At 41.6% G+C, this 21,285-nt stretch overlaps 1 protein-coding gene across 1 annotated transcript in view; it reads left to right on the top strand.

Annotated features, from left to right (window-relative positions):
* SOAT1 (sterol O-acyltransferase 1) overlaps positions 1-21,285 on the top strand; it is a 55,854-nt gene that overhangs the window by 24,036 nt on the left and 10,533 nt on the right. Inside the window, exons 4-12 of the mRNA XM_054979780.1 lie at positions 5,487-5,629; positions 5,720-5,779; positions 7,765-7,872; positions 9,820-10,102; positions 11,350-11,428; positions 12,456-12,537; positions 15,921-15,966; positions 17,900-18,029; positions 19,307-19,404. Coding sequence (XP_054835755.1) covers positions 5,487-5,629; positions 5,720-5,779; positions 7,765-7,872; positions 9,820-10,102; positions 11,350-11,428; positions 12,456-12,537; positions 15,921-15,966; positions 17,900-18,029; positions 19,307-19,404 — 1,029 coding nt within the window. The remainder of the gene's footprint in view (positions 1-5,486; positions 5,630-5,719; positions 5,780-7,764; positions 7,873-9,819; positions 10,103-11,349; positions 11,429-12,455; positions 12,538-15,920; positions 15,967-17,899; positions 18,030-19,306; positions 19,405-21,285) is intronic.

Raw genomic sequence — 21,285 nt, 5'->3', positions numbered from 1 at the left:
CTCCAGTCCTGACCCAAATCGGGCCCCTGCCGTGCTTCAGAAATTAGTTTTCAACAGTTGCTGTCTGAGTAAAGAGAATAAGAGTTAAAAAATGAAATGTGGTTAGTACCTCAGATTAGGATTGGAGAAATTTGGGTTCAAATGTTCAGTCAGCTATGATGCTTACTAGGACTAGGTTACCTTGGCCTAGTCACTATCTCTTTTACAGCCTAACTTACCTTACAGGGCTGTTGTGAGGAGAAAATTGAGGGAAGGCCTGTGAGTCCTGCCCTGAGGTCTTTGGAGGAAAGATGGGATAACAGTGCATAGATTGGTAGAATAAATTGATCAGTACAATTAAAGTGTGTATTCTTTGCCCATATCCCTGTCTGTGTGCCTTCTTTTATAAGGAGGGAATTCTTTACAAATTGGGCAGCCATTAGGATCTAAGGATATTCCCTATCTTTTAGGCTCCCTTAATAATACAGGGTTTTTGGTGTGGGCTAACTTCAGAAATCATGTATTGTCGAAGGGTTTCACGGCTGGAGAACGATGGTTGTTGTGGGTTTTCCGGGCTGTATTGCCTAACTCAAACAGGGCACAGTATCTTATTCCAGGACACCAAAATACTGGACAACACTTCCAACTACTTTGTCAGACTGCACAGGGAAGCCATTGAAATTCACAAGCATAAGCAAAACTTCAACAGGAAAGAAGAAACCTTAAGAATGAACAGAGCATGGTTTCTAGTTCTGAAAAACACCAGGCTAACAAAACACTCTATACCCGACAATAGCCCTGCAGAGAAGATTAGCACATCAAGCACCAATCCATATGCAAAAGAACCTCCTCAGGACACAGTGAAGCCTCCCGCCATTAGCATTCCACACCCTGGGAAACTCTTACAGGATGACTCAGCTCAACCCCACCCCTCCTGAGTAGATATAAATGACCTGCCAACATCTTTTCCACACTGTGACACTGAGAGATCTCTGTCTTTTGGTGCTACACCTCTGAAGATGCCAGCCACAGCTGCCGGCGAAACGTCAGGAACTACAATGCCAAGACCACGGCAATACAGCCTGGAAAACCCACAACAACCATCCTTCAGAAATCATATTCATATATGAATGGTCTGTGTCCCCCAGATGCAATAGCATTGTTGAAGGTAAGCTTATGTGCCCTGGATAGGATGAGACATACATGTAGGCTGTTCTTGACTCTTAAAGGAAACAACATGATAGAATTAATAGAAATGATGGGAGGCTGTTTTAGAAAAACTCGATAAGCTGAACGCTGTAGCTACTTTGCTTGTTCTGTAATTGCATGCAATTAAGCGCAGTGTGTATAATTTTCACAGACATTGTAGCTGATCGACTGTGGTTGGCCATTTCACCACAATAATGATTTGAATGTACTAACCCTCAAAATGGAAAGAGCCTGTCCTTGAGAATTTTTGCTGAATAAATCTGGTCTCTTCCCTTGTGGTTCTTAATTTTCCTTCACCATTTCAGGAGCAGTTCATCTCTTGGTCATAGAAACACTTCTTCCTAAAGCCAGCTGGTATTCTCTCCAGAGGCCCTACAAACGTGTTTTGTTGCCACATGCTGATAATCCTTGATAGTCCCACTCTGCCTCTTGACCAGAGAGCAGAAATCGAGTCATCCCTCTCGACAATCCTCATTACCATCTAGTAGTGCCAGATCTAGGTTTTGATCCAAAACACTTGATAGCTGTTATCTCAAGTTGAGAAGATTCCTCAAGAACTACATTTTTTTCTGGCAATATGGATACAGTTTTATTACAGCAAGCATATGATGAGGAACACAGAGGACTGTATGGAGGGGGGCAGGAAGTGAAATTCTTTAGCTTTCTGCCCCCACCAGCAGCTCCCCCTTTGAGAAGTAACCTGCTCTGCCTGGGCATAGATTGCCTTAGCCAAATGGCTGCTGGTAGAAGAGCTGCTATTTTATCCCTGACTTTCCCAGGGATGTGAAATCTGAGTCTTGGGGGACTGAGGATAAAGGGGCAGGAACTTCGCCTATCCTGTCTACTAGGAAGATAATGTTTCTTTTCCCCCAAGGTATTTTTGTTTTTCTATTAACTATTTAAAATGTAAACTAGTTATTAAAAAGAAAAAGCAAGTGACAGGCTCAGTTTGGAGGCCATCAAGAATAAATATGGCTTCTTATGTTTTAAATAGTAAGATTTAAATTTAGTAAAATTTATTGTCGATGGCCTCCAAACTAAGGCTGCCATTTTTAAAAACTCGTTGCTGTGCCTAACACAGCTGATAATGTTGTTCATGTCATAAAAGCCTTCCTCTGCAGAGTATGTTGCTACACAAAGACACAGAAAGAAGGCTAGGCTGTTCTTCCTGCAGTGTTGTGAAGTTTTGTTCAAAGTTATCATTGGCTATTTTCTGATGAGGAAACCATGAAAGCTGTATACCAGCACTGTGGTAAGTCGGGGCCCGTATCCCCCAAAAGCAGCCATGTGGTTAACCCCCCCCCCCCTGTTCTTGGAGTCAGTTGCTTCAGGAATTGGATTTCCTTCAGTCTGTAAACAGTAGATTTTGGAGAACCATGGAGTTCCTTAGAAATATATAAGGATTTCTTGATTAGACGTTCTGAATGATGGACAAGCTTCCCTGGATGACATCTTATCCAATGCTATTCTTATTTCTTTTCAATAGGCAGCCATAGGAGAGAGCGCTAAGTGTGTTCTAGGATGGTAATCTCAGTTTATGCAGGACAAAATAAGGAAGTTTAAGAAATCTAGCCAAATTCCAGAGGTTGAGGCCAAAATAACAAAGAGATCTTGTGAGACCTTATAAACTAACACATTTATTGTGGCATATGCTGTTGTGAGCTAGAGCCCAATGGGGCTATAGCTCATGAAAGCTTATGCCCCACTGTATTTTACTTATATGCCGAAGTATATAGTTTGCCTTTCTCACTGAGACTCAAGGTGTTGCAATAAGAAACAATGCAGTTAATGGAACAGGACAATGCATACAATCAAGATTCCATAAGACTTTGATGTAAAGTCTGGCCAACACTCAAGTGAATTCACCGTGTACCCTTGAACATGCTCAAGAATCTGGGGCAGGGCACAAAAGTTTCATGGCAGGGTGAGTCAGTGTAGAAAAGATTTCCTAAAGATAGTAGCTTTGAGAAGCACTGACGCCAACAAATGCCATTCAGATTCAGCCCTCTGTGGTGGGGGGAGGGAATAAGCTGCAAAGTACAGCAAGTCCCTCTTGCAGGGCGTGTTCTTCAGCATGTGGCAATGCGTTACAATATCCAAAGCAGGCCCACGGCTTCTCTTGCCATGTGTCCGGGGTCTGAGGCACAGCCCCCGGCCTCGACAGGAGGAAGCAGGGGGAGGCAGCCAGAAGACAGCAGTCCTGCTGGCTCAGCCAGCAGCCAGGGCCAGAACCTGCCTACACCAGGGGAAGAGGGCAAAGGGCCAAGGCCCCAGAGAGCTAGAGGAGGCAGGGAGAGGCAAGCTAGTCCCACCCTCCAGGGAGAGGATAGAGGGCTGAGCAGGACAGAGGGAGAGGGCAGAGGCAGGAAGAATAAGGACCCAGCAGCAGCCCAAGCACAGCCCTTACCTGCCGAGGAGAAGCAGCCACAGCAACTCAGAGCCACGCCCCAGCCTCCACCTCAGTTTGAAGGCAGCAACCTGGCTCAGGAGACGCTCAGAAACCAGCCCCTTCAGGTGGAGCTGCTGAAGGCATTCTGTGGGAAGAGCTGGGCAGCCAGCCAAGGGGCCACAGCTGGGCCTACCTTCAGTAATCAGCTCAGCCAGAGAGGCCCAGCAGCCAGCCAACGTGATGTAGCTGTTACTGATCCAGACAGCCACCCCTGCTGCAACAGCTTGAGACAGGGAGGCCAGAGAGGGGTGTGGCCTGGCAGGCAGGACCTGCAAGGAGGGTGGGGTAGTGAGAGATGGCCCTATAAAAGCTGGCTGGGAAGAGCTCTGAGGTGGTGGGTGTGAGTAAGGAGTGATGGTGTGGAGTGAGAGCAGAGTGGTGTGAGAGTGGAGGCTTGGAGGAGAGTTCTGGGAGGAGGAGATGATGGAGGACACAGAGGGTAAGCAGACCAGGTTGAGCAGGCCAGCGAGTGGATTGAGAGGGAGTCGGGGTGATGTATACCGCCCCTCCTTCCACAGAGCAGGGTCCTGCAGTGTCTCTGGTGCCCCTCTGATGTCAGGGCCAGCCCAGCCGGTGCCCTGCCCAGCGGGGGCAGCGACAAGCCCTGACACCATGTTTAATGGAGTAACAGCATTGCTGGAACTGTGAATTCATGATTCTGTTATTCATTCAGCACCTGAATGTTTTGAAGAGAAGAAAGCCTCTAGCCTGTTTTCTCTTTCATTCCCTGGGTTTCATTCTTTTTTTAAAAAAAACCTCTTGATCTTTTGACATGGTTTTGCATTTGTGTGTGTGTGTGTGTGTGTAACAAGCTTTACACACTGATCAGACAGCCTTGTAAGCTTTAGAAAACAACATTTTGTGGTCCTAACAAATGGAATAGGATAGCTGGACAACTCGTAGTTCCTGTCTCACTTATTTGCTCTCTGTACAGCTGCAAGCAACAAAAAAGAAAGTTAAACATTAACCATCACAGTTTCTGTTTTGGACTGGCAATGGACTCCTCCATACAATTTTTTTTTTTGCCATGATGTTGTGCCATGTTGCAAAACGCCAAGTGCTAAGCTTTCAAAAAGTGTTAAGTGGTAAATATTTTAAACTTGGATTTCTTTAATTGAAAGCCTCTTCAAGCAAGACTCTGAAAAGGAGGCATAGAAATATTCTAAATAAATAAATATAGGTGCATGTTCTCTGTTTCGGAGATTACAGAAATTCTAAAACATATTATTGGAGTTAGCTGTTGCTCCATTTGTTTAAAAAAACCCACAATTTGTCAAATTTTATTTGTCCATATTTAATGGCACTTCTGAATGTTGTTACCTGACCCAAGCATGGGGGGCAGGGGCAGAAGATAAAAAAAGATGATTTAAAAAAATATTCTCCATCTCATACTCTTGTTTTGAGCTTTGCCCAAAGTTCAAAAAGGAGGAAGACTGTTTTACACAGAGCTTGTATTTGCTTTGTTAAAAAGGAACAAACTATCAAATAGGTGATGTTCTTATCAGAATGGTTACAAAGATGAGACCTATGGTAATTACTCTCTTTGTGATGACCGTACCAGTTTTTCTGTTTGTTTTTCCTTCATATAGAAATCTTCTGTTGGCTGTTCAGACATGCCAGCAGTTATAGTACATGGTTTGTATAGAGGGATGTGAGTTCATGAGGTTCTTGTACTAAAAAGAGTTCATGAGGATCTTGTACTAAATTTGGCATGAATAGGCGTTAAAGAATTGACCTGGCACTTGAAAATGATAGGGTAATATGTAATTTCCGCAGGAACATTCCAGGTGTGGACGTAAACTGTTTGTTGTGTTCTCTCTCTCCCATTCCCTTTCCCCAATTTTACTAGCGTTTGAAGCCATCTTTCATGAAGGGGATCGACAGTCATTTTTCAGAGTTCGTAGATGGCTTGGTTTCAAAGTCAACGCTGCTGGAGTCGTCGATATCTGCCTTCCCGACCACATGTTCAGAGAAAGACGTCTACAAAGCCAAGTATGTCAGTTCTTGGCTGAGCCTTGACAGCATTGGTTTCCTTTCACTTCCGTCTGTATAAGTACTGAACATTCGCCTTTCTTTCCACAGAGACTCGAGAGCACCTCCAGAACATGGAAAAGTTTTTGTTGTCAGGAAATCTCTCTTGGAGTGAGTATGTTATTGGGCTTATCAACTGCAATGATACCTTTGCTAAATTTACAGTATCCTCATGGACCCTCAGAGGGACACACTAAAATGTACCCATTCTCGTGGCCTGTGGTGCCAGAGAGTGTGATGTGACTAGTGCATTGTCTGAGGGGGTGTGGCTTAGTGGTGGAGCTTCTGCCTTCCATGTCAATGGTCCCAGGTTCAATCCCCAGCATCTCCAGTTAAAGAAGTAGACCAAGGGTCTGACAAGGCAGGCTCACATGTGAGTTCTCTGAGCAATGGATTGAGGTCCTTTTCATACCAGCAGTGTCATTGGATACTCTAAACAATCAGTCACAGTGCCTACAGGTTATAATTCAGGTGCAACCAATTTCTGCCTGATCTAAGGCTGCTCTGTTCTCGAGAAACTGATTGATGGACTGGAGATATATTTTGCTTACCAATCTATGAGAAACTGGATTCTCTGATAAAGTTGGCACCATCTAACAGTAAGGGGCTTCACAGTTAGGGGACACAGACACTGAGTGTTTTTATATACATAGTATAAAAAGAAAAAACACATTAAAATTGTGGAATCACTCCCTTTCTCATATATTTTCTTTTCCTTAAATGTGAAATTGTGGATAAACTTTTTATCATATTTACTGTAGTGATGGCAGTGATGCTGGAGTGGGGAATAGATAAAAATTATTTTGGTAACATAATCTAGCTTGCAGGCAGACAGTTGCCCATCCTTGCTGTAGCTACGGTTGTCCTAGTTTCCGTCTTTCTTAATGAGATCTCCTTTCTGTGTGCCCAGTGTTTGAATTGTAACTAACCTGTGTCCTGTCTTCATTTTTTGTATTGGTACTGAAATGTTTGTTTCCCTTCTGCTTTTGAGATACATATAATGTTTCAGGGCCACGTCCTCAGGGAGATCACTCTCAAGGTTTAGAGGAGCATAAAAAATGTTCTTGCGGTGAAAGATAACAGTATTATTGGTTCAATGGAAGGCCCTCTACAGCAAATTATTATGGAGACACTGAGAGTGGTGCAAATACAGCTGTACAGGATGCTGCCTGGCATGAGCTTGGAAACAAAAATGTCCAAACCTGTTTTTACGTTGATGATTGATTTTGGCTTTCCACATACAAAGCACAGCCTGATGTGGCCCATGGGATCCAAGCCACGGTTGAAATTCCCATTGAAATAAATGAGACCTGTACAAAACCAACTCTTGCATAAACACCTGCATATTTCTGTGGAGTTCTTTGCAGAAGAGGATTGTGCCCTTTGTGTGTAGGATTTTGTGTCTTGGATACCAACCCTGCAATCCCAAGCAGAGTTGCTCCCTTCCAAGTCCAATGAAGTCAGTAAGCTTAGAAAGGCATAACTCTGCCTAGGATGGCACTGCAACTTTTCTCTCCTGAAACATCTTTCTCAGGCTCCTTTGTATCCGTGTTACATTTTTTAAAAAAACTCCTTTTCCAAAAATCACCAGGAAGAGGCAATTTGCTTTCACAGCCTTCTTGCTACTGAACCTTTTTTTTACATAAGTGTGAGCTGAAATAACGGATTCAGACAGGGATTTGGGACATTCCCAACTTTACTGGGGAAATTTTCCAAACCTTTTTCTGACCTCTTGGAAAGGAGATGTATGCAAAGTATCACAGTGCAAATCAGCAGTAAGTCTAAGAAGCAAGACCCAGAGAACTTCAAAGTGCATTTTTAAAAGTCCTTATTTATGTCACTGAAAGGGTGACTAATTTCAGATAATTTCCCAAGGAATTGTGCATCAGAAGAAAGCAACCCCATCTTATAAGGAAGGAGAAATGTAGGCCTCAGTGCACAAGTCCTCCCAACATATGAATGTTATAGTTAGACTCTGTCTAACCCTTGGTCTTGCAGTGACACTTGGAAGATGACGAATTTTGTAACATCTGTACCCCCTCCCCCATTCCCAGTGTTCTAATGTACATCTTATTCCCCTTGAACTTCTTCCTCAGTGAGCTGTTTGAAGTGGAGCACATCCGAACCATCTACCATATGTTTATTGCCTTCCTCATCCTCTTCATTCTTAGCACTCTTGTGATAGACTTCATTGATGAAGGAAGGTAAGACAGTATTATCTTTCTGCGGAGGGAGGGAAGTGGTCATTTTTACATCTAAATGAAAAGTCAGAGCGATCTCTTTCCCCTTCTAATAAAAAAGGATGCACACACACACACAAAAATTGAATGACACCTCCCCTCCACCATCTACCCTACAAAATGATACCTTTAGCAAGACAACATCCGTGCTAACCCTGGTCAGAGGGAATTGCCCTCAGCTTAAAATGGCATTTGAGTGTCAGATGCCCTTCTCCAGAGATGGAGAAAGGCATATTGGCCTGGGAAGGGACCTTCTTAATTGGTGGATAGAAGTTGTCCAGGCCTTCCTTCAGTGGCTTGCGATCTGAATGAGCCTCCTGAAAAATATTCCCCAAATGTAATCTTATACTTCTCCTAGGCCATTTTTCTTATTTCCCACTTGGTGACAACAACTGGCCACAGTTTCCTCCTCCTGCTGAAAGGGTCATTCAGCTCTGGAGCAGAAGGAGGACATCATACCACATGTCAGATGCCCTCCATCCACCAATGAGCTTCCTTTTCTCTGCAGGGAAAGAACTTGCAAAGGCTGGGGAACTGTGGACTGTGCAAGTGATTTTAACCACCGGACTTTCTATATACAGAAAACTTCACCGTTCAAAGCCCTTGTGTGCCTTTTTTCTGCTGCAGGCTTCTGTTTGTCTCATACCTAATGAAAGCAATAGTGTGCCTCTGTGTACCTATCTCAAAATCAACAGCCCTAGAAGAGACTTTGTCAAAAGCATATTGACTGTAGTGGATTCACACACCCCAAAAACAAAACGTGCAGATTAAAAATATTTTTATCACCTCCAAAGAAGGGAAGGCCTAAGTATTGCTTTGACATCACCACCAAGGACTCAGATGACTCTGTGACTTGGTCAGTCAGTTTCCACTTCCAGGGTCTTAAGAAGACAAATCATTCTGGCAGTGCAAACCACGTTTTATCCAATGGCAAATAGAAGTTTGCCAGGAGTGTGTAGTTGCAGAAAAGAGAAGTTTCCCGTGTGTTATTAATGTCTCCTCCCAATATATTTATTCTTTATAATCAGCAATGTATCTGTTTGTGAGTTAACTTATTTCCTATTATATACCCAAGACATATACCACATATTACAATGCTAATTAGCTCTTTGAAAAAGAACATTGGAAACGGACCTTTTTGGGGATCTGGACCGTCCGTTAGAAAATTCATGGTCATAGAATTACTCATGTACACCTAAAGAATACTACCAAGGTCTACATGTGATCTGTGACCTTCACAGTGTCTGGGATTACCTTGGACTGTACCCATATTGAACTGAAATATAAGGCGAAATTGACTTTACAAATGATAAATTGTGTCAGGTGACATCAAAAAGCATTTGCACTTTAATAAGTAACTACTATAGGAATTGGAGCACGGGACACTTTAATTGAATGTCTTGGAGTATATATGACGCCTGTATAATTGGAGCTAATTAGCATTGTAATATGTGGTATATGTCTTGGGTATATAATAGGAAATAAGTTAACTCACAAACAGATACATTGCTGATTATAAAGAATAAATATATTGTTGATTGTAAAAATTATTGGGAGGAGACATTAATAACACACGGGAAACTTCTCTTTTCTGCCATTAGTATTTACCGTGTTGCTCTGTAATTATTGGCTGAGGAGTGTGTAGTTGAGCAGAGAATGGCAGTCAATTCTTGTTCTCTGATGCGAGCATTTGCATAATACGTGTGTAAGATTTTTTTAAGTGTGTGAATTTATGAAACCACCACATCAGCATAGGTTTCAGTAACTGTTACCAATTCAGTTGTGATCAAACAAAGTTGCGTTTCCTTTTCCTGCAACAGATTCACATGGCTATCCTTAGTCTGGAAACACCTATTTTAAGCAAGTGAATGAGCATCATTTAACTCATTTTTTTCATATAATTTCTTTAAGGTTTGTACTTGAGTTTGATCTCTTGGTCTACGCTTTTGGCAAGTTTTCTATTGTTACCCTTACCTGGCTGTGCATGGCCTTGTCCACTGTGGCTGTACCCTTTGGCCTTTTCTGCCAGTGGGCCCAGGGCTACCACGGTTCCTCCCACAAGACAGTCCGTTCCCTCTTCTTTGGGACACTCTTCATGCTCTTCCAGATAGTTGGACTTGGATTGGGACCGACTTGCGTTGCATTGTACTATGATCTTCCACCAGCCTCCCGGTTCATAGTCATTCTTGAGCAGGTACGTCTTGGTATCTGAAAGACAATGTTTAACTCAAGAGATTAGGAAATAAGCCAGTTCTGGGAATGATTTTGTATGAAATTTAGGAGAACAAAAAAAGTATGTATTTGCTCTTGATTGCTGGTTACCTTTGTATGTGGCGCACAGAGCTGATTACCTGCTGCCATTTCAGGAAATTTTTAATTAGTAAGTGGCTTCTTAATACCAAGATTGACTTTAGATAAACCACCATTAAGTACATACTTTGGGCTTTTACATCTATCTAATACAGAAGGATTGGCTCCAATGAAAATTTTCCACTAGAGGAGGAAGGAACAGGGTTTTTCCCCCTCCTCCCACTGCAAATTTCTAGCTCCTCTCATGCTGTTCCTGAGGGGAGGCTGTTCCCCACGAGGAGCACTTCACAGGCCATTTTGGCCTGCCTTGGGCAAGGGAAGAAATCCTCTGGGGATGGAAATTTCCTTCTGTCAGTAGAGATGTTGTGCAAGATCCAACCCATGGTCATCTCTGCATTTTTAAAAAAAGGTTCAGAGAGAGGGTCTTTAAAAAAGAACAAATTCTGAAACAAGATTGCCTTAATTCTGGCCTGTTATTGGGTGCACAGAGCATGGGAGAATATTAGCAACCAACCTTGCCCCAGGGACGTGGGCTTTCTTGTTCTTGCAAAGCGGACAATAGATGGTGGCAGCAGCAGGGACCTTGGAGGCCAGTGCTATCTGGTTTCCTGCTAGCAATGTTAGGATATCCTGGGAGAGAAGGATACTCTTCTCTGCCAGAGATGCTTCTAGCACTTTCCCGTATGTGCTCCGCCAGACATAAAAGCAACTGTCTTGTGGATACCCTCTGAGTATAGTTCTATTCCCAGACTGCCTGTTAGAACACTACGTTGTTTCCTCTTTTGCCCCCAACCACAAAGGCAAAGCTGTTTCAGAAACAGTCTACTTTTTTATTATTTTGAAAATGTCTGTTGAATGACTTGCTTATCTCGCTAAGCACTATTGCAAAACAGAATTTGCACAAGGGTGCTAGTATTTTCTTTTTTTAAAAGAACGCCATAGGATATACAAGGAGCAAAAAGTCAGAAAACAGTCATTCGGTTTAATGACTTACCAAAAAGAATTTATGATATGAATGGAGTATACTGCATTAACTGTTGAATCATCTAAGGCAAGCACATTTATTCTGTGGCTTGTTGCAAGATGTTAAATATGGTAGAACGTACCTGTCTTTTTACTTCTTCTCGGCAGGTCCGTCTGATTATGAAAGCACACTCATTCATCAGAGAGAACATCCCCCGCGTACGTTCCTCTCGCCCACAAAAGACAAGTGAGTAATTTTGCCCTGCTAGAATGCTGCAGGTTGGAAGGTGCTGTACTTGGGGCATCAGATTAGAATCTGGGGGACCCAAGTTCAAATCCCCATTCTGCTGTGGCAGCTTGCCGGGTGACCAAGAGCTAGTTACACCCTGTCAGCCTGACCTATCACAAGTAATGATGTTAGCTGCTTTGGGTCCCCTTTGGGAGAAAGGGGAGCCTGTGCAGTGTAGTGGTTAGAATGCTGGACTAGAATCTGGGAGGCCCAGGTCTGAATTCTCACTCTGCCGTGGAAGCTTGCTGGGAGATCTTGGGCCAGCCACACCTTTTCAGCCTAGGCTACCTTGCAGGGTTGTTGTTTTGAGAGAAAAAAATGAAGGGTCTAAGAATGATGTAGAACTTTTTTGGGCCCAGTTTGAGTAGAAAACATCTAAATAAATAAATATTCCCCTTTGCTGTCCTGAGATCAAAATCTGGAATATAAGATTGGTTTGGGGATCTTTTCCATTTCAGACAATACTGCATAAGATCTAAGGTACTCCTTCATTGTTTTGAAAGATGTGCAATAGAATGTTTCGACCTCCTGGAGGCAATCTGGTAACTTTGTGGTGCTGGATATAAGAAAATCCTTGGTTTAGATTCCAAATGACTTGCTATCCTGGTCGGAGGAAGTGCTGTGACTGTAATTGTTTAATATGGTATGACCTGGAGGAAAGTGGGTTTTCATGGCTTTCTCAGATGGTCTTATACTGCCATCCTAAAGAGTTCTGCACTCTTCTGAGCTCACTTGACTTTAGAAGGCTGTAATTCTGCTTAGGATTGCATTATAAGTCATTTTTAAAAAAATGTAAGATCAGAATAGTGAAAACCACATTGCTAGGTGGTTGTAAGAATTCAGAATCTTTGGGAACATTTATTGTTGCCTCCAGGTTTTAATAGAAGAATCCAGTCGTCCTTGGAAATGGACAGAGGTTATGGAGATGTTTTGTATGCTTTATGATCTTGTACTTAAATGACTTTTTTTACTCTTGCCTTTTCAGACTCTGTTCAGATTCCTCGATTTTCTCAGTACTTGTATTTCCTCTTTGCTCCCACCCTGATTTACAGAGATGAGTATCCCAGGTAAAATCAATATGCACGCAGTTACTTAATTCCCTCTTCTTAGGCGCTGAATGTTTTTCATTCTTTTACCAGATGCGTTTGGTGATATACAGCCAATGCTGCAAAAATGCTAAAACAAAGCCTCCATGTTCACCTATATATAATGCACACCTACCCTATAAACACCTGGCTGTTTAATGTGGAACTTGGCCCCCAGGAAGGTTGATAGTCCTAGAAGATGAAGCCAGCTTCAGATACCAGGCATTCTTCTGCAAACCTGGGAGATATCCCCCGTTTTGTCGAAAACAGTGAAAACCTCAAAAAAATGAGAGGAGGAGTTTGAGAAAGTGTAGCAGGCACCACCACAAACTAGCTGCCATGGGAGGCAGGACTGATTACAAAATGGCGGCCACAGTGACAATTATAAAATGTTGGAAGGTTTCAAACCAAACATCCTCCAGTGATGAAGGGTGTATGGCTCAGTGGTAGAGCATCTGGTTGGCATGCAGAAGGTCCCAGGTTCAATACCTGGCACCTCCAGCTTTAAAAAGGATTGGGTGAGGGGAATATCTACCTGAGATGCCAGAGAGCCACTTCCAGGCCGAGTAAGCAATACTGACCTCGATGGACTGAGGGTCTGATTCAGTCCAAGGCTGGTTTATGTGTCCATATGTGTGTGATGGGCTCAGCTGTTTCCAAATGAGTGCTCCCTGCTGACTCAAAGGTGATGCCTCCTGGTAACTTCTGAAGAACCTACTGCTCAAATAAGGTGGAGAAAAGCCAGGACTGGCTCTTTGCTTTGGGGGAGAGCTGGTTTGGGATGTCAGCAAACTTGTTAGTGGGCATCATGGTAATCATGTACACCACTTTTGGGATCACTGGCATAGCAGGATGCAGCGGATAGACCTCTCACCCACAGAGAGAAGCAGAAGTCACAGCTGCCTTTCTTTGCCTGTTTTGCCTCTCTTAATTGGGGCTGGCTTTCCTTGTTCCTCCTTTTCCCAGCTCCTAGAAGAAATTAGCCCATCAGGAGAATAAGATGAGATAAACAGCCCCCAAATCTTGCTTCCCTGTGTGCATGTCCAGTTTCCTGTGTCTATTTTTTTGGGGATGGAGAACCTTCAGAATTTCCCATAGGCAGATCCCTTGCATAGATGGGGGTTGTTGGGCATAGTCTGGTTCTAAGTCTTTCCAGTTTATAGCTTTTAGTTTGATATTCTTACCACTTTGTCAAATATACTGAGCCAATTCAGACCAATGCCACTGCAGATAGAAGCTAGAAGAAGGGCTACCCCACTTCCCTGGTTCTCTGGGGAGAGGGTGTAATGTTCTCCAGCCATTTCCTGAAGTTTTACAATCCTATGAGGATTGTATTGAGTGTTTTTTTTAATGAATGTTTGGTCGAGCTGTGTATTTGGCAGAAGGTTTGATACCAGGTGCCTAAAGAATGGGTGAGAAATCTGCTTGGAAGTTGCCCTAGTCGATACAGTTATCGATTTTTACTTGACTACACCCATATTTACTTATAGTTAATGCTATGAGACTTCACGGTTGCTTGCAATGACTACAACTGCATAGTTTGGTTCCCTACAAAAATGTCCTGAGAGAGAAGCCTAAAGCCTGTTAAGTCTGACTCTTCTTGGATTCCAAAATGTTCTAGTCCTCATGGATTGTGGCACTACATTTTTGAAAATGTGCAATATTCCTTTGGTTATCTGTAGATACTCCTACACTATGCTGGCCCATACTGCCTGTTCCTCCACCAGTACCCTTCCATATTTTCTTATCCATATATCCCTTCACTTAGTTAACCATTCCCTACCTCACAAAAAAACCCCCAGATCCCTAAATATTCTAAACATACTGCAGTGTAGTTCAGAATAAAAGCATGCAGTGTGAACAAATTTTTACCAGCATAACAAACTTGCTTTGTCTAAATTAAATATTTGTAATATCTAATCCATAAAATGGAGCAGAGTTTGGATTGTGTTTGCTGTGCAGCATGGCAGCCTTAAAGAAACTCTTCTTAAAAATAGGTTTTGCAGTCAAATGAGTATAATATAATGATGGATCCGTGGGAAAATATGTGCATAAAGGGGCTTAAATTTACTTTGAGTGTTAGACTTAAAGAAAATTTTTATAAAATGATGTATTGCTGGTATATGTCCCTTGACAAATTAGCTGAAATGAGTAAAGGTATGTCGAATAAATGTTGGAAATGTGAGAAACAAGAAGGAACATTCTGTCATCTCTGGTGGACTTGCCATAAGGCTAGAAAATTCTGGATTCAAATCCATATGATAATGCAAAAAAATTTAAACTGTTTAACTATACTGTTTAAGCCAGAAGCCTTTTTGTTGGGATGAATGGACAAAGATTAATGGACAAACAGTTGGAAAATCAGCATGGGGTTTTATTTTTGTATATGACTACAGCAGCTAGGCTTTTATATGCAGGGCCGGCGCGTCCATTGAGGCCAGGTAGGTGGTGGCCTCAGGCGTGGGGTGCTGGAGGGAGCGCCAGAGGATGCGCGGGGGGCAGGAGTGTGCGCCACAGAGCAGCAGCCTCCTATCCCTCCCACCCCGCACCGCTGCTGCCGCCAGCACACGCCCGCGGCCGGGCGCAGCCACCGCGGGCAGACATCTGCAGCGGCGCAGGCAACCGAGCGGGAGAGCTCAGAGGCCACCTGTGCACCATCACAGCTGCCCACTGCAGCGATTGAGCCGGTGGTGGCGCACGCGCTCCCGTGATGATGTCACATGTGACATCATTATGCAGGCCAGTGTGTGTGCCCGGGGGGGTACCCAGCCAGCCGGCCGTGAGTGCCAAAAACCCTTGCGCCGCCCCTGTTTATATGCGCAAAAATGGAAAAGCACAGAGTCGACCTCAACTGAAGATTGGATTATGAAAATGATAGAGTTAGCGGAGATGGCTAAACTTACAGTTTTGATCAGAGATAAAACATTGTCTACTTTTTTGGCTAACTGGAATCCCCTTATTGACTTTCTGCAGGAAACAAGGGAAAATGATATGATGATTTGTGGCTTTGATTTTTAAGAAGATAAATCTGGGGGAAAAAACAAATAGAAGGGAGGTAATAGTGGAAAAGAAAATTTTGGAGAGATTAAATTTTAAGTATGATGTTTGTTAAAAAAGATAAGTGTTGTAGAGAAGAATGGAAATGAAATATGTATTATTGTTTTCTATTATTTCTAAGTCCTGTCTTTTCTTCTTCTTGTAAGCGTTTTTATTATCCTTTTCTTTATTTTTGCTTTCTGCCCTTTTTATTGGGCTTTTAATTCTATGAATAAAATAAAAAAAATAGGTTTTGGCAGTGATGCATTTTGCTGACACCGAGAGGTCTTTAAAACTTAAGGTATAATGCCGAGTTCTCTTTCATGCAGGACTCCCACAAGACGATGGAGCTATGTTGCTACCAAGTTTGCACAGGTTAGTGCCTGGGGTGTGGGTAGGGGAGTGGGTGGTGAAAATCCTGCCCATGTCCAGATAACTTTGAAATGTTCGTCTATGGAATTGTTGTGTCACTCGCTACCCAACAATAAAAGGAAAAAACCGAGCTGTATTGCTACTACTGAACGCAAGGTTCTGCAGTATTTTGAATGCATGGCATGTGCACAAAATGTTAAAACACTGAATATCATGTACTAGAGGGGCTAATACAGAACAAGACTCCAGATAATACACTCGTTCTGAATCTTTGTCAGATCTGTATAAAGACCTTAATTACAAAATGAGAGTTACTGTGGAAAGTAGCTGAATCTCCATCCTGATCTGCAATTGCAAATCTATAGATGGTTTAAAATAAGTGTATTATCCAAAGTCTTGTTATGTTTTAACATTTTGTATACCTGACATTGGTTCAATAGATTGTACCTTGCTAAATTCATTATTTGTTATGCATATGCATGCTTACCCTTGGTCCTCTCCCTGCCACCCCTGATTTTGTAGTGGTTTTGCTTTGTAAGGCAACTTTGTAATTGGTCTACAAATTACCAGCACATGAAAATGTTTAGTAGCCTTCCTGTGACCATTGTTGGTCTTAAAAAGATTGAAGAACCAACTTCCTGGTCACCTGGAGATGGTTTTTACTCTCCCCAGGTGTATAACTATTTAAGGCCTGATTTAAGACATTGGGCTATAGAAAAACTGCCATGTTCTTGTTAAATTTGTGTGATAGTTTCTATGCTATTTCTGACATCTATTCTGGGGTATGTGTTGTAATTTTCCCTTCAGTAAAGCTTATGCCGCAATATATAAGCTAATCTTTAAGGTGCTATAAGTCTCCTGATCAACCTTTAATAACGCTAGAAAGAGTAGAAGGCAGTAGAAAAAGAGGAAGATCCAACATGAGATGGAATGACTCGGTAAAGGAAGCCACATCCTCCAGTTTGCAAGACCTGAGCAAGGCTGTCAGTGATAGGATGTTTTGAAGGTCTTTCATTCATAGCGTTGTCATAAGTCAGAAGCAACTTGATACAAACCTTCCAGGAGAAAGCAGGTGGGACAAGAGGAGAAGCTTTCCCACTTAACCTTTTAAATAATGTCTTCAAAGCAATCAGTTCAGAATTTACAGACTTCATCCTGATTCTAAGGACAGCCACTGCAGTCAGTTCTACCTGAGAATCTGTTTGGTCGAATGATGCTCCTTTTCTCCAAGCCCCAAATTTGAAAATAGTCTAAACTTTGTTGGCTGTCCTGGGAAAAGATGGTTGCTCCTCATTTGGCCTTGTGAGTATGAAGAATAGAGACCTGTCTGTCTCTTGACAAACTAGCTTGAAATTGTGTTTTTGTTTTCAGATGTAACATGTTTTGAATGCTGTCCCTATTACTTCTCTCCATATGTTGCAATAAACTGCTTTGCTGGCACTGCTGCTCTGGCTGGTGAATTTGTGTGGCCAGGGAATCTTCCTCAACCATCTCACTGCTTTTCCAGGGTTTTACAGTGAGAGGAGAGGCAGCCCACGTAGCCAGGGACAGGATGGGCATGCATCTTCCTGCAAAATGGTTTAGTTCTCCCATAAAAAGTGCTTGAGTGGAGCAGGGAGGACATAACGAGTGACTATCAAGGATACCTGAATGGCTGACAAATATATTGTGGTGTAAGCTTTTATGAGTCATTTCAAAGAGCAGCGAATCATAATAGCTTAAATGAGGGGCTATGGCTAAGTGGTAGAGCTTGTGCTTTGTATTAAGGTGGTCCCAGGTTCAGTCCCTGGAATCTCTGGCTAAAAGGAACGAGTAGTAGCTGTTGTAAAAGATCTCTGCCTGGAGAGCTGCTGCCAGTCAGAGTAGACAATACTGATCTTAATAGAATAAGGGCTTGACTCAGTATAAAGCCGCTTCATGTGTTCCACCTGCCCAGGTACTTGGTTCACTCTTCTATACTTACTACATCTTCATGAGAATCTGCATCCCTACGTATCGGAACTATAGTCAGGAACCCTTCAGCCCACGAGGACTGGTCCTTTGCATCTTCCACTCCATTCTGCCAGGTGAGTGCTTCTAAAGTATTTACACACATCTCTTCAAAAATCTTTTTTTAAAAAACCATATTGCAATTTTAATATCAGCAGCATATGTCTTGGTGGGTAATGGTTGGACTGGGATCTTGATTTGCATCTCAGCTGTTTAATTTGTACAACTCTTGAATACTGGTACCTGAGAGGATAGCAAGAAACACAGAGGATGCATAACGAGCTTTTGCCCGTGTCTGAACCAAGCTTCCACTAGCCACAAGGAAGATGTATCTTTCTCTTGGAAAGTTTTCAGCAATTAGTTTTCAGACCTGTCAAACAGCTAAGTTCTTTGAACCACCTGTTTATCAGTACATTTATTTTATATAGGGTTCGATATTGCTTTGCAACTCCTTATCAGACACACAGACACCTGTCTAGAGTTTATTTCACTTTATTGAAAATACACCCTAGTTTTTTAATGGAGCAAGTAATTAAAATATAAATTGTTATTAATACAAATCCTATAAAAACACAGAAAGGCAATAAGAAATAGGTTTGCTAACATTTCCTAATAAATTCTAAGTTTAACATGATCAAAGTTTCTATGAAATGCATAGGTAAAGATAAATTCTCACCTAAATTCTCTCAAGAGATTTCTTCCATCAGAGCTCTGCCATTCTATCTGAATTTGCATTTTATAAGTCATCATATGCAAATATCTAAGAACTATTCACGTGATAGCACAAACAAATAATAATTGGTCTGATGCTTCATTGAATATTCATAGTTTCTATTGTATAACCTTCCAATTAGTAAAAAATGACGTTATACTCAAACTTGCAAAACAAAACTATAAATTTCTGAGAAATGTCAGAAAGAGTTAAGAGATCACTATTGGTTGAATCTCTGATAGAGGAACATTAATCTAGATAGACTCCACTATTTTAATTGACTGTCAAAAGATTAAAGCACACCTGTTAGAATTACCTAACACACAGAAAAAACACACACAAACGGTTCATGCAAAGTTTGAAAGTTCATCTAGAATACAAGTGCTTGGCATAGTATTGCTTAGTATTGATTATTGTCATGTGCTTTTATCTGTATTGGTGCAACAGATGAATGATGCAGGGTTCTCGGAGTTTGCTGTCTTGTTCACAGTACTCTCATGACATACTTCCCAGAAGACGTTCTGGTCTTGAGGAAAATGCAGTCCTGCGGCATCACTTTTTTAAGGTCAAAGCAGGCGCGTTCCCTTCCAGTCCGTGTATCAAGTTATCCTCAGTATTTCCACGTGCTTTCTTCTTCCCCAGGTGTACTGATATTTTTCCTGATCTTCTTCTCATTCCTCCACTGCTGGCTTAATGCATTTGCTGAGATGCTGCGCTTTGGTGACCGAATGTTCTATAAGGTAATCCGTGTATAAGGCTAATAGTCCAAATTTTTGTTACAGTTTTATAGGATAAGGAGCGGGGGAGAAGTAATACCAAAAAAGTTTCTGTGACCAAAAGAGCTATTGCTGCCTGTTATAGAACTTCCTTTACAGAGAGACCCACCAATGTCTTTTAATACCTTTAGGCAACTTGCAAAGACTTAAAAAAAAAAACTGTCAGGCCATCAGTGAATTGGAGGCCTGTACTTTTTTTATCCCCTGCATGTTACTTGAGAGTTACGTAATCATTTCACTTGGTTGCAAACCCTTGGCTGGGGTTTTGTTTTGTTTTTTTGGTAGTATTTCGGGGTATTTCTGTGACTCTTTTTTAAAATAATAATTTTATTATTTTAAGTAAAGCCTCAGGCATTGTTACATGGGGGAAAAGGTATACAATTGCCCAAACTGCTTTGCATCATTTAATTACTGAATTTCCACGTCTCTGGTGATCATATATAAAAATGGAAAATTTCTGGCAAATTTGAAGCTATTGTGAATTTTTTTTAAAAAGTCCAGAAATTTAGAGGAAGATTGAAATATATGTAATGCTTCCTTATCAAATCTAAACTTATTTTACTGGTTTAACAATATATTTTGTTTGTTTGTTTGTTGGATTTATTTCCCACAAGTGGGCTCAGGGTGGGTCACATCATAAAACCACAATTTAAAAATACATATACGATAAATAACAGTTAAAATAATAAAACAATAAAATCAATACATATCAGTCTTGGTCGTCACAACAGATCTCATTAGACAGTGGAGCAGACCAAAACTGGCAAGGGAACAGCAGGATAGCTTCCTTCTACACTAAATGCCCAGTTTATAACTTGACACAAATCGTACTATTTGGCATATACGTTAGATTTAAAAGTATAAATACCTTTAAGTTTTTTTTTTTTAAATAAGTAAAACTATCAGAGGGAGAGAGCAAGAGCTCAAGACTACTGCGCTGTATGCTACCATAGCACATGTATCTTAGTTTTTGGCATCTGAGAGGCAGGAAAAAAATGTTGAAAAAAGAACGCTCAACTTTACAGTGAACAAAAGAAGCATCTTATTTGGATAGAAAGTCTCACATGGCCCTGATAGGACTAGCAGTATATTTGGGTATAGAATTAAACTTTTTAACATTGAAAATACTGAACTCCTTAGTGGTGTATTATTCCCATACACATTATAGCATATTAACTGTGGTAAAAAAATACTTTAAATGATAAACACATCCTTGCAAAGTTGTGTACATCTACCGTATACCCAGGAATAATTACTACGTTGCATGAAAATCTCTATACTGCGTGTTCTGAGCAAGTATAGTTATGCCTTGAAAAGCATTTCAGTCATTTCAAAAGAGAAAATATTTCATTGGAGTGTTTTTCGTTAGAAGGGTTTAGAAAAAAGGATTTTTTAAAAGCGGAGAGCAGTACAGGGTGAGGTGGGGGGCCCAGTTTCTTTCCTGAGCCATTTGTGTGTTTTCTGGCCCTTCACATCTGTACTCATACAGAGGCTAATGCTGAACCTACAGTTTCTGCTCTAATCTGGGTCAGCCAACTTGTTTAGCCCATAGGACAGGCATGGAAATTTCTGCCATTCAAAAGACAGTGATATAGATTTTAATTTTATGGGTGCATTTTGGAGATGTTCTGCCAACATGGATTTACTGCCCATGGTGGGAACTGTTGTGTTTGAGTGACATTCCTAAAGAATTTGATCTTTGCAGACCTAGGCACAAATTCTTAGGACAAGAGTCATTTTATCTAAGAAGTACTGTTGCATAAAGGAAATGAGGAGTTTCTGCCTAGTTTAAAATCTACAAAATGTAACATACCATCAGGCCTTTTTTTGAGCAGGAACTCTCCG

Source organism: Eublepharis macularius, chromosome 5 (genome assembly GCF_028583425.1).
Source record: "Eublepharis macularius isolate TG4126 chromosome 5, MPM_Emac_v1.0, whole genome shotgun sequence".
NCBI classification, from domain to species: domain Eukaryota; kingdom Metazoa; phylum Chordata; class Lepidosauria; order Squamata; family Eublepharidae; genus Eublepharis; species Eublepharis macularius.
This window is presented reverse-complemented; position numbering and strand designations above follow the sequence as displayed.